The sequence below is a fragment of the Lepus europaeus genome, chromosome 3, assembly GCF_033115175.1.
Source record: "Lepus europaeus isolate LE1 chromosome 3, mLepTim1.pri, whole genome shotgun sequence".
Lineage (NCBI taxonomy): Eukaryota > Metazoa > Chordata > Mammalia > Lagomorpha > Leporidae > Lepus > Lepus europaeus.
In genome coordinates, this window is record NC_084829.1 from 35,440,256 (window position 1) to 35,454,153 (window position 13,898).

Sequence of the window (13,898 nt, forward strand, 5' to 3'; positions counted from 1 at the left end):
GTGTTGGATCCCAGGAAGCTGGGGCCAGGACTCGAACCCAGAAACGCAGGCATTCTGAAGGCGTCCCAAGCGGCGACTTCCCCGCCCAAAAGCCCGCCCCTGCTCCTAGGTCTGGAGTCAGCACCTGCCTGGTGGCTAAGGGGCTGGAGGCCAGCGGCGCCACAAAGGGCACGGCGAGGCGCCGGGTCCGGGTCCCTGGGACCCTCAGCACGGGGCCTTGCGCGGCGGATCGCTGAGGGCGGTCGGCCCGCCTCTTCAACCGGCCGGCGAAGCGCCTGAAGTTACTTCTCAGTCCCCAGAATGACTTCTGGAACAGAATTAGTGCTCAACAAACAACGCGCTACTGCGGGAGGGAGGGTCCATGAATAAGAAATGGACCCTGCCACCCGCGATTAACTCACGACTTCCCGCAAAAAAACGACTGAACCACCACAACCACCCCGCCTCGCCCCGCGGCGCTTCCGAGTCCCTGCGGGTCGCCGGCCTCGCGGTCCTGAGGCGACATCCGCGGGCTCGCGCGGGCGGAGAGGCAGCCGGCAGCGCGGGGGAGGCGGCGGCCGGCCGGCGCCCGCCCCCGCGCCGCGCGCGTCCCCGCCCCGCGCCGCTCTGCGCGTCGCTCTGGGCTGGCGGCGGCGGCGGCGGCGGCGCGGCGCGCGCGGGTGGGTGGGATCGTGGCGGAGCGCCGGGCGCCGGGGCAGGGGCGAGAGAGCGCCATGGCGGCTGCTGTGGCGGCGGCGGCGGCGGCGGCATCCGGTGCCCGTGCCGCGGCGACGTGAGGAGGGCCGCCTCTGTTCCGGGACCGAGGAGGCCACAGCTGCCCTGTGCCTTCCACGCGGGCCGCGGCCTCGGCATGGCCGGGATCATTAAGAAGCAGATCCTGAAGCACCTGTCCCGGTGAGAGCGCCAGCGCCGGCCCCAGCCCTCCCGAGGGGTCCTTCCTATGCCCCTCTGACCTCCTCCCGGGCTCCAGCCCCAAGCCGCGGCTCCGTGGCCGCTGCCGCCCCAACTGGCGCCTCGGCCGCGGGCGCCGACCGTTGTCACCCCTCTCATTCATCCGTCGCTCGGCGCCCCTTGTTTCCCCTCCCCACCCTAACAGCCCCCCGAGACCCCTCCCGTCCCCGAAGGGCTCTCCCGGCCTGCAGCCCCATCCTCGGTTCCCACCCCCGCGCCGGCCACCCGGCCCTCCGCTGGCCGTCGCTCCAAGGCCCCCACGGAGCCCACCGCCCCCTGCCCGCCCCCGCTGGGTTCCCTCTGCCACCTCTGCCGTTGGCCCCGCCGCCGCCCCTCCCTCGGGGCCCCAGCCGGCCTCTCGCGGACCCTGCCCGTTCTGAATGACCCTGCCCCCCAGTCCTGCGTGGCCGCCTCCCCCTCGTCTTTCCATCGCCAGCACTAGTTTTCTGCTTCTCTGAAGCGCTCGGCTCTTCCTGCTCTTGTGTTTGACCCTGTTGCATCACCCTGGAAAGAAGATGTGAGCCCTGCACCCGGGGCCCTTCCTCCGAACTCATTTCTTCCTCCTTTGCTTCTCTTGTTAGATCAGTTGGAGAAAGGTCAGGAGAGTTTGGGATAAAGTTTTCGCAGCCTCCCCTTTAAGAAGATGTGGAGGTTTTTTTGACAGCCTGTGAAAAGTGCCAACAAGGTCCACTTCTGCTTTGCAGCCTCTTATTAAGCAGTGTTGTGCCATTCAGTAATTTAGGCGGGCGTGAGGGAGTTGGCGGGCAAAACAGTTGTCAGCTCTAGCTGGGTGAGTCCGGCCCCTGTGTTAGGGTTGCAGATGGCTGCAAAAATTTGGGGCTAGGATTTTTGTTGTTGTTGTTGTTTTGCTTCACTGGTTTTCACTGCTTATTCCAGGCTAGGATTGGTGGTTAATCCCTTCGCCAGCCCTTGTGGCTCCGGTGGAGAGTGATCCAGGGGTTGGCTCCCCAGAGGTCAGTGGTTTCCAGGAGTTGAGATGGGGAATTCCAGTCAACATGGGACACCCAGGCCCTGTGCTGATGTAGCTTTCCGGGTCTTCTTGTGGCTGGGGTGAGTGGTGCGTGAGACACTATGCCGCTGCCGCATCCCCTTTTCCTGGTCGACACTCTGGCTTATTTACTATTACTTTGATCTTGGGCTTCAGTTAGTTATTAGATTCAGATACATCTTTTGGATAATCCCTACTTTATAAAAGAAAAAGCACGTTGGAAGCTAAAACTGGAAAATGCCTTTGGACCCTTTACTACAGTTACTTACATTCTTTAGGAAGTGTTATCTGAGTGTTCCCATGAGTCTGGTTGTTCACTAAAGATTTCAAGGTGGGACTAAAGATTGCGGAATGGTACAGAGAATATTGACTCGAGGTAAACCTTTTTGTTTGGATGGACATAGCATTTTTTTTTTAACTTTTATTTAATGAATATAAATTTCCAGTGTACAGCTTATGGATTACAATGGCTTCCCCCCCCCCCAATAACTTCCCTCCCACCCGCAACCCTCCCCCCTCCCGCTCCCTCTCCCCTTCCATTTGCATCAAGATTCATTTTCAATTCTCTTTATATACAGAAGATCAATTTAGTATAAAGATTTCAACAGTTTGCACCCACATAGAAACACAAAGTGAAACATACTGTTTGAGTACTAGTTATAGCATTAAATCACAATGTACAGCACATTAAGGACAGAGATCCCACATGAGGAGCAAGTGCACAGTGGCTCCTGTTGTTGACCCAACAAATTGACACTCTAGTTTATGGCGCCAGTAACCATCCTAGGCTGTCGTCATGAGTTGCCAAGGCTATGGCAGCCTTCCAAGTTCACCGACTCTGATCATATTTAGACAAGGACATAGCATTTTTTGGGCTTAGAGATGATCTCACATATCACGGCACTGTGTTTAAAAGCTTGGGCTGTTTCTCATTTACTTTCTTCATCTCTAAAATGGGGCTAATAATATCTAGTTCAGAAGATTATTGTGAGGATTACAAGATTATATGAGAATTTTTTTTTTTTTTGACAGGCAGAGTGGATAGTGAGAGAGAGAGAGAGACAGAGAGAAAGGTCTTCCTTTGCCGTTGGTTCACTCTCCAATGGCCGCTGCGGCCAGCGCATCTCGCCGATCCAAAGCCAGGAGCCAGGTGCTTCTCCTGGTCTCCCATGGGGTGCAGGGCCCAAGGACTTGGGCCATCCTCCACTGCCTTCCCGGGCCATAGCAGAGAGCTGGCCTGGAAGAGGGGCAACTGGGATAGAATCTGGCGCCCCAACCGGGACTAGAACCCAGTGTGCCGGTGCCAGAAGGCGGAGGATTAGCCTGTTAAGCCACGACACTGGCTATATATGAGATTTTTTTAAGGATTTATTAATTATTTTTTGAAAGGCAAATTGACAGGGAGAGACAGAAAGAGAGAGAGCACCCATCTGTTGATTGACTCCCCAAATGGCTCAGTAGCCAGGTCTGGACCAGGCCAAAGTCAGGAACCAGGAACTCCATCCTAGTCTCTGACATGGATGGCAGATGACCAGGCACCCTGACCATCTTGTGTTGCTTCCCCAGGTGCATCAGCAGAGAGCTGGATTGGAAGTGGAGCAGCCAGAACTCAAACTGGTACTCCATATGGGCTGTAGGTGTCAACAAGTAGTGGTTGCTTAACTTACTGTGCCACAGCACCAGCCTTGTGTGTGAGTTAATTATGGAAGGAGTTGGCACATGCCTAGCGTATGTCAGTGCTCAGTAAAACATGAGCTATGGTTATTTTTGGGACATATTCTGTGTGATAATTGGATACAGCTGTAGGTCTCTCCAGAGAAATCCATATATGCAAAGAGGTAATTTTTAATGTAAGTTTTGTGTGTCAGGGTGGAGTTAAGAATCCCTAAAGCACATACCTCTCAAGGTATCCTGAAACTAGGTAAATGAACTTGATTTGGTTTAATGCCTCAGTCTGTGGTGAGGAATGTAAAACCTAGAGGGACAAATGACTTGCCCAAGTTGCATAGGAAGGTAGGGCAGTGGAATAGAACCAGCTTCCTAACTCTGGTGCTTTCCCCTGTAGTATACACGTATTCTGTGTACCTTCTATGAACACAGGTTGTTTTAAAAGAAAAGTTGTTATATTGTATGCTGACACATTCAGTGAGTTCTTGGTGGATAAAGTATTTTTTTTTTTTTTTTTTTTGACAGGCAGAGTTAGTGAGAGACAGAGAGAAAGGTCTTCCTTTTCTGCTGGTCACCCTCCAAATGGCCGCTACGGCTGGTGTGCTGCGCCAATCTGAAGCCAGGAGCCAGGTGCTTCCTCCTGGTCTCCCATGTGGGTGCAGGGCCCAAGGACCTGGGCCATCCTCCACTGCCCTCCTGGGCCACAGCAGAGAGCTGGACTGGAAGAGGAGCAACCGGGACAGAATCCGGCGCCCCGACCAGGACTAGAACCTGGGGTGCCGGTGCCGTAGACGGAGGATTAGCCTGTTGAGCCACAGCACTGGCCCAAAGATTTATTTTATTTTTTTGAAAGTTATGGAGAGAGGTAGAGACACAGAGAGAGGTCTCCCATACACTGGTCCACTCCAGCGGAGCTAATCCGAAGCCAGGAGCCAGGAGCCTCTTCTGGGTCTCCCACAAGGGTGCAGGGGCCCAGCCTCTTCTGGGTCTCCCACAAGGGTGCAGGGGCCCAAGCGCTCGGGCCATCTTCTACTGCTTTCCCAGGCCACAGCAGAGAGCTGGATCGGAAGAGGAGCAGCTGGCACTAAAACCGGCGCCCATGTGGGATGCCAGTGCTTCAGGCCAGGGCTTTAACCCGCTGCTCCACAGTGCCGGCCCCTAAAGTATCTTTTTAAAAATGAAGTAAAGATAAGTATGCTAGACACTGGGGGGAAGTGTGTTTCTTTCAACCTTGGGCAGGTGACTGAGAAGGAAGAGGTTATCGTTGTAATTTCAGGGCTCCAGGAAGAGGTGTTAGGACGTGAGTCTGACTGGGGGAAAGGCCAGACTTCTGCAGCCTTTGTGTTTGTTTAACTTGGAAAAGCTGCCTGATCATGTATGTCATTCATGTCTCTGTATAGCCCCATCACACACAGAGGTTAGCCTGTTTGGGGAGGAACTATGGCCCTGTGGCTTGTCAGACCTGATTGGGAAAGCGAGAAGGGAAGGTTTATGGAGTTACTGTGTTAAATATTATAGGTGTTTGATAATTGCTTGTTGCTGATGCTGACAATGCCATTTGACCTGGAGGAGAATGTCCTAGAAGTGACGGGATAGCCCAGTGACTCTTGTGTCTAATTTTAGGCACGAAATTTCAGATGATAAAGTGTATTATTGGAATGCAGCTTCCTTATTAGTATTATGCACTTAACAGTAGTGTAAAAACAGGGGGCTAAGGTTTTTATTTTTGCTTATTTTCACTCCTTACTCCGGGCACTAATCTGGGCACTGGGGATGCAGCAGGAAGAAACACAAATGTCTTCTTAAGGCTTTCACCCTTGGCTTAGATGCCTGCTGCTCAATACAAATCACTTTATTGCACAGTATTCAATTTAAATAAATCCAGGAAGAGACCTTTACTTAGAAACACAAAGTAATCATTGATTTTAGAATTATCAAAATTGGGTTTTCATTTGATTAGATTATTCTTGTTTGAGATCACTTTAGCTCATGACCTTTTATTATACAAGCAAGAAGAATTGTGATTGATTATGGAATACGTCAAGAGACCATGGCTCACGGGAAGAGCATGGGCTCTGCTGCTCTACAAGCCAGAGTCGCCTTCCCGCTCAGCCACTGATGAGCAGGGCAGCCTTAATCTCTTTATCCTTTAACGATAAGAATAAGGAAGAATCATACCACCTAATCTATGTTTTGGAGAACTGGGGATAAAATATTTATTTGTAATTTTTGACATGTAAATAAGTATTTAATAAGGAGTAGCTACATAGCTTGTAGTAGGGATATCACCACATCACACACCACAGAAAGCCAAATGCCTCTTTTAGTTTTTGATTTAAAAAATTGTTTTTTAATTTTTTTAATTTATTTTTTTGACAGGCAGAGTTAGTGAGAGAGACAGAGAGAAAGGTCTTCCTTCTGTTGGTTCACCCCCAAATGGCCGCTACGGCCAGCGCGCTGGGCTGATCCGAAGCCAGGAGCCAGGTGCTTCCTCCTGGTCTCCCATGCGGGTGCAGGGCCCAAGGACTTGGGCCATCCTCCACTTCCTTCCTGGGCCATAGCAGAGAGCTGGACTGGAAGAGGAGCAACCGGGACAGAATCCGGCGCCCCAACCGGGACTAGAACCCAGGGTGCTGGCGCCACAGGCGGAGGATTAGGCTAGTGAGCAGTGGCGCCGGCCTGATTTAAAAAATTTTTAAGAGATTTATTTATTTGAAAGATAAGAGACAGAGTAGAGGTGTGGGAGGTGTGGGGAGGCGAATTTTCCATCCGCTGGTCCAATCCTCAAATAGTTGAAATGACAGGGGCTGAGCCAGGCCTTTAAAGGCAGGAGCTTAGAACTCTATCTGGGTCTCCCACCTGGCTAGTAAGGGCCTAAGTAGTTGGGCTGTCATCTGCTGTTTTCCCAGGCACAGTAGCAAGGAGCTGGATTGGAAGTGGCACAGCTAAGTTGCACTGGTACTGTGATGTGGGATACCAGTGGTGACTTAACCTGCTATACACCAATACCAGCCCCTCTAAATGCCTCTTTTAGAAACCCATCAGACTTCTAGACTTCTTAATTATTTACTCTAAATGACTGCAGGAAATGTGATCTTGACTGACAGACATGGCTGATAAACATGATAGAATGTTGGCCGGCGCCGTGGCTCAATAGGCTAATCCTCCGCCTGCGGCGCCTGCACACCGGGTTCTAGTCCAGGTTGGGGCGCCGGATTCTGTCCTGGTTGCTCTTCTTCCAGTCCAGCTCTCTGCGCTGGCCCAGGAGTGCAGTGGAGGATGGCCCAAGTGCTTGGGCCCTACACCCCATGGGAGACCAGGATAAACACCTGGCTCCTGGCTTCAGATCAGTGCCGTGGGCCAGTTGCAGTGCGCTGGCCGCGGCGGCCATTGGAGGGTGAACCAACGGCAAAGGAAGACCTTTCTCTCTGTCTCTGTCTCTCACTGTCCACTCTGTCAAAAAGAAAAAAAAAGATAGATATTTTAAAATATTAATGTAATTCAGAGACAAATTTTTTAATAACTTCTTTTTTTAAAGATTTATTTATTTATTTGAAAGGAAGAATTACTGAGGCAGAGGCAGAGAGAGAGAGAGGTCTTCCATCCACTGGTTCACTCCCTAGATGGTGGCAACAGTTAGAGCTGAATCAATCCTAAGCCAGGAGCCAGGAGCTTCTTCCTTGGTCTCCCACATGGGTGCAGGGGCCCAAGGACTTGGGCCATCTTCTACTGCTTTCCCAGGCCATGGCAGAGAGCTGGATCAGAAGTGGAGCAGCCGGGACTTGAACCAGTGCCCATATGGGATGCTGGCACTGCAAGTGGCGGCTTTACCCGCTACCCCACAGCACTGGCCCCCAGAGACATAGATTTCAGAATCCCTTTTGGACATAAAGAGATCCTGACTGTGAGCTCAGCCCTCTTAGTTCATGCTCAGTGCCTCTATTCATTATTAGTCATCATCCTGATGAAACATTGAAGAGCTGGGAGGATCTTGGATCACTGGGACCAATGACTCATTAGGAGCCCCAGGCTCAGAGGGCTGACTGCTTTTTCAAGACTTATTTAGATGGAGGTTTATAGGACTTCGGTTATTATCACTTTCATTTCCCGAATTATTTTGTGCGTTTTCTAGTAACAGTCAAATCATACATGTTATTTCGCTTTCTCATTTTCTTTTTTTAAAAAATGTTTATTTTCTTCTACTTGAAAGAGAGAGAGACAGAATTGTCCATTTCCTGGTTCACTTTCAAAATGTCTACAATAGCCAGAGCTGGACTGGGCAAAAGCCAGGTGCGAGGAGTCTGTCCAGTCTCCCACATGGGCAGAGGAGCAAAGTACTTGGGCCATCATCGTCTTTGTACCAAGATGAATTAGCAGGAAGCTGGTTCGGAAGCAGAGGAGCCAGGACTCCAGCACTCTGATGAGGGATGCAGGTGTTACAAGCAGTGGTTTAACTTGCTATGCCACAGTGCCCACTCCTCCCTTTCTCATTTTTTTTTCTTTTTTTGTTAAATTTTATTTATTTATTTATTTGAGAGGTAGAGTTACAGACAGAGGGAGAAACAGAGAAAAAGGTCTTCCATTCTCTGGCTTACTTCTCAAAATGACCACAAGGCCAGAGGTGAGCCAACCCAAAGCCAGGAGCTGGGAGCTTCTTCTGGGTCTCCCACGTGAGTACAGGCCCAAGCACTTGAGCCATCTTCCGCTGCTTTCCCATAGCATAGAGGGGGATCAGAAGAGGAGCAGCTGGGACTTGAACCGATGCCCAAATGTGATGCCATTGCTGCAGGCGGAGGCTTAGCCCACTACGCCACAGCACTGGCCTCCTCTCATTTTCTTATGTTGCTTCAAAGTAAAGCACTTTTATTTACTTACCAAATATTTAAGAATAGCCAACTTTGCTAAAAAGCACTTCATGAATCTTAGGACAGTAATCCTAGGAGATAGATAACAGTCTCATTTTATATATGAAGAAATGAAGAACTACTTTATAAGTGAAGAAATGAGACAGAAAAAGGTTAAATAACTTGCCCAAAGTTATAACTAGTAAATGATGAATCTGAAATGCACACTCAGACCCCGAGATTCCAGAACTGTGTTGTTTAAATGGTGTAAGTGCTACTTACCTACTGAGTGTTTCAAACTGGATATACCATGTCACCAGCACTCACTTGAAGAATGGCAACCAAGAAACCTCCCATCCCATATTTATTTGAGAGGCAGAGTTACAGAGAGAGAGAGGTTTTCCATCTGCTGGTTCACTCCCCAAATGGCTGCAATGGCTGGAGCTGAGCCAGGAGTTTCCTCCAGGTCTCCCATGTGCGTGCAGGGTCTCAAGCACTGGGCCATCTTCCGTTGCTTTCCCAGACCAGCTCCCTGTTAATGAAGTGGAGCAGCCAGGACTCCAATCAGTAAAGCCCATCACAGGTGGCAGCTTTACCCACTATGCCACAATGCTGGTCCCTTCCTGTAATATCCTGTACTGGGAATGGATGAGATGCTTGGCTCTCTGTGTTTAATCATTTTTTACACTAAAACACTGGAAAGGCATTTGTTTTTCTTGAATATTGGGTCTTCAGACTACCTTGGGTATTAAGTAGCTTGTCTCTGCATGTAATTGTAGTAACCATGAGCATACCATTTCATCTCTACTAGAGAAGCAAAATTTTGAATTATATAGCTTTTCTTTTTAAAGAAAAAGTATTAATTTTTATCTGAAAAGCAGACAAAGGGGAAAGTAGATATCTCCCATCTCCTGGTTCACTCTCCAAATACAACAGCTGGGCTGGGCCAGGCTGAAGCCAGGAGTCTGGGATCCAGTCTGGGTCTTTCTTGGGGTGGCAGATACCCAATACTAGAGCCATTGCCTGCTAGCTCCTGGGGTGTGCATTAACAGGGAGCCGAACTGTGGCAGCTTAACCACTGCACTAAACTCCCTCTACAGATTGCATAGCTTTCTATTGCAATCTTTCTTCTTTTTATAGTAAAATGGTCACTTTGTGTCTTAAGGAACTGATGTTTGGTCCAACTTTGGGCTACTTGTGATGCCTTCATCCCTTATCAGAGTGCCCAAGTTCGATCACTGGCTCTGCTTCGGCTTCCAGCTTCTTGCTTACATACACTCTGGGAGGCTGCAGGTGATGATTCAAGTAATTGGGTCCCTGCCACTCGTAAAGGATTCCTGGATTGAGTTCTTGGCTTTTGGTTGTTACCTAGCCCAGTCCTGCCATTATGGGCATTTGCAAAGTGAACCAGTAGATGGGAACTCTGTCTCTAAAATAAATTAAATTAAGAAAATAAATTTTTCAAAGTATTATTTAGTATGTGTTTGACATGCAACAGTTTACTGTGGTTCATGATAATGAAAGTTATACGCTTCAGCCGGCGCCGCGGCTCACTAGGCTAATCCTCCGCCTTGCGGCGCCGGCACACCGGGTTCTAGTCCTGGTCGGGGCACCGATCCTGTCCCGGTTGCCCCTCTTCCAGGCCAGCTCTCTGCTGTGGCCAGGGAGTGCAGTGGAGGATGGCCCAAGTCCCTGGGCCCTGCACCCCATGGGAGACCGGGATAAGCACCTGGCTCCTGCCATTGGATCAGCGCGGTGCGCCGGCCGCAGCGCACCTACCGCGGTGGCCATTGGAGGGTAAACCAACGGCAAAAGGAAGACCTTTCTCTCTGTCTCTCTCATTGTCCACTCTGCCTGTCAAAAAAAAAAAAAAAAAAAAAAAAGAAAGTTATACGCTTCAAGGGGCAGGTGTTGTGGCACAGTGGGTGAAGCCAATGCTTGGGACTCCTGCATCCCGTATCAGAGTTACCTGGGCTCGAGTCCTGCCTCTGCTTTTTTTTTTTTTTGACAGGCAGAGTGGACAGTGAGAGAGAGACAGAGAAAGGTCTTCCTTTTCCGCTGGTTCACCCCCCAATGGCCGCTGCGGCCGGCGTATCTCGCTGATCCGAAGCCAGGAGCCAGGTGCTTCTCCTGGTCTCCCATGCGGGTGCAGGGCCCAAGGAATTGGGCCATCCTCCACTGCCTTCCTGGGCCACAGCAGAGAGCTGGACTGGAAGAGAAGCAACCGGGATAGAATCCGGCGCCCCGACTGGGACTAGAACCCAGTGTGCCGGCGCTGCAGGCGGAGGATTAGCCTATGGAGCCAAGGCACCGGCCCTGCCTCTGCTTCTGATCCAGCTTCCTGCTAATGCACCTAGGATGCAGCAGATGATGGCCCAATACCTGGGCCCTTGCCATCATGTGAAACACTAGGATGAAGTTCCTAGTTCTTGGCTTTGGCCTTACCCAGCCATGGCTGTTGTGGGCATTTGGAGAGTGAACCAGTAGATGGAAGATTTCTCTGTCTCTCCCTCTCTATATGTCATTATGCCTGTCAAATCAATCCATCCATTCCATCCATCAGTATTTTTTTTTAATATTACCTGGGGGCCAGTACTGTGGCATAGCAAGTTAAACTGCCACCTGCAGTGCCAGCATCCATATGTTTGCCAGTTTGTGTCTGGCTGCTCCACTTCCTATCCAGCTCCTGCTAGCACACCTGGGAAAACAGCAGAAGATGGCCCAAGTCCTTAGGCCCCTCCCACCCATATGGGAGACCTGGATGAAGCTCTTGGATCCTGGCTTCAGCCTGGCCCAGCCTTGGTTGTTGTGACCATCAAGTAGTGAACCAGCAGATAGAAGACTTCTCTCTCTCTCTCTCTCTCTCTCTCTCTCTCTCTCCCCCCCCCCCTCTTTGTAACTCTGCCTTTTGAATGAATAAATATATAAGGACCTGATTGAATAATAGTCTGTGAGTATGGTATTAATCAGTGAAAAGAAAGAGTCTTTTTTTTTTTTTAAAGATTTATTTATGGGGCCAGTGTGTAGTGTAGTGGGTAAAGCCTCTGCCTGCAGTGCCAGCATCCCATATGGGCACTAGTTTGAGTCCCGGCTATTCCACTGCCCATCCAGCTCTCTGCTATGTCCTGGGAAAAATAGTAGAAGATGGCCCAAGTTCTTGGGCCCTTGCACCCTCATGGGAGTCCTCGCTTTGGATTGGCCCAGCTCTGGCCATTGTGGTCATTTTGGGAGTGAACCAGTGGATGTAAGACCTCTCTATATCTCTGCCTCTGCCTCTCTGTAACTCTGCCTTTCAAATAAATCAATAAATCTTAAAAAAATTATTTATTTATTTGAAAGTCTGAGTGGATGCCAGTACTTCAGATGGTGGCTTAACCTGCTGAGCCACAGCACCGGCCCCAAGAATGATTCTTTTTATCACAGTTTAGTTCTTTATACCTGCTGGAGGCTGGTTTCCATGATAGCAGGGCTTGTGTCTTTTGATTGCTTTGAAACCAAAGACTTCGACAATACTTGGAGTGGATGAAGTGGGTATGGGAAAAGGCATGTGGTGTGAGAGTGTGTGGTTGGAGCTCAGGGAACCTTAGACTTGGAGGGGAGGCTTAGAAGACAAGGACACCCAGTTCAGCCAGTGTCATTACAAGGCCTTTTATCTCTGTGTAGTGAGGACAAGTTCTTGCTCCTGGTGGTGATCACAGTTACCTAAGAACCTTCTTCAGTGTTTGTAAGCAATCAAATCAAATCAATGTCTGTAGTAAAGGGGACATCTAAAGTGTAATATTAACACATATTAGTAAGTTAGGTGGAGGGTATATAGTTTGTACTTACTTTCTAAATACATAAGGGCTAGGTATTGTAACTATTTGTTGAGTTGATGTACTTGTTTTATTGCTTCTATCAGTAATATTTTTACATGATGTGCTGTCTGTAAGTACATTAGTTATGTGTGGCTTGGCTGCCAGCCTGGCATTTAAAAAATTATGGAGAGGGGATGGCACTGTGGTGCAGCAGGTTAAAGCCTCAGCCTACAGTGTCGTCATCTCATATTGATGTGGGTTCTATTTCCTGCTGCTCCACTTCCAATCCAGCTCCCTGCTAATGTGCCTGGGAAGGTAGTGGAGGATGGGCCAAGTCCTTACCCCTCTGCACTCACGTTGGAGACCCAGAAGAAGCTCTTGGCTTCGGATCGGCTCAGCTCTGGCCGTTGTGGTCATTTGGGGAGTGAATCAGCAGATAGAAGACCACTTTGTCTCTCCCTCTCTCTCTGTAACTCTGTCTTTCAAATAAATAAATCTTTTTTTTTTTTTAGAACTTTTTTTTTTTTTTTTTTTTGACAGGCAGAGTGGACAGTGAGAGAGAGAGAGAGAAAGGTCTTCCTTTGCCGTTGGTTCTCCCTCCAATGGCTGCTGTGGCCGGTGCATCCTGCTGATCCGAAGCCAGGAGCCAGGTGCTTCTCCTGATCGCCCATGTGGGTGCAGGGCCCAAGCACTTGGGCCATCCTCCACTGCCTTCCTGGGCCATAGCAGAGAGCTGGCCTGGAAGAGGGGCAACCGGGATAGAATCTGGCACCCCAACCGGGACTAGAACCCAGTGTGCCGGCACTGCAAGGCGGAGGATTAGCCTGTTAAGCTACGGCGCCGGCCCAAATAAATAAATCTTTAAAAAAATTATGGAGAACATTGATGGTGAGTTTTTTTTTTTTTAAAAGATTTATTTATTTGAAAGAGTTACAGAGAGAGAGGGAGAGACAGATCTTCCATCCACTGGTTCACTCCCTAGATGGCTGCAATAGCCAGTGCTGGGGCCAGACTGGAGCCAGAGCTAAGAGCTTCTTCCAGGTCTCCCACAAGAGTAGCAAGTGCCCAAACACTTGGGTCATTTTCTATTGTTTTCTCAGGCCATTCGCAAGGAGCTGGATCAGACGTGGAACAGCTGGGACACAAGCTGGTGCCCATGTGGGATGCCAGCATCACAAGTGGCGGCTTTACCCACTATGTCACAAAAATAGTCATTTATTTGAAAGGCACAATGACAGGGAAAGAGAACTCATATTCTCATCTACTTATTCATTCCCCAAATGGGAGTGACTTGCTGGCAGGGGCTCAGGCACTTGGGCCATCTTCTGCTGCTTTTCCAGGTGCATTAGCAGGAAACCAGATCAGAAGTGGAGCAGCTAGGAGTCAGACCAGTACTCCCATATGGAATGCTGACATTGCATCAGCCTAACCTGCTGCACCACAACACAAGCCCCAGTGGTGAGATATTGTGCAAGTATTTAAGTCTGACTTAATGGAAGTGGTTTTTTTCAAAAATTTATTTCAAAGTTTGAAATTTGGAATGTATGATCAGGTAGAAATAGTATTATAGTGAAATATAATGAAATATTTTCTCAGATATTCCACAAAAGCTGCAGTGGATTAGTTATT

The 13,898-nt window shown here is 49.4% G+C and overlaps 1 protein-coding gene across 1 annotated transcript in view; it reads left to right on the forward strand.

Moving 5' to 3' along the window:
* The first annotated feature begins 775 nt into the window (after positions 1-775).
* The window catches only part of BLTP3A (bridge-like lipid transfer protein family member 3A), a 76,890-nt gene continuing 63,767 nt past the window's right edge, over positions 776-13,898 (forward strand). Inside the window, exon 1 of the mRNA XM_062185986.1 lies at positions 776-894. Coding sequence (XP_062041970.1) covers positions 851-894 — 44 coding nt within the window. The 5' untranslated portion in view covers positions 776-850. The remainder of the gene's footprint in view (positions 895-13,898) is intronic.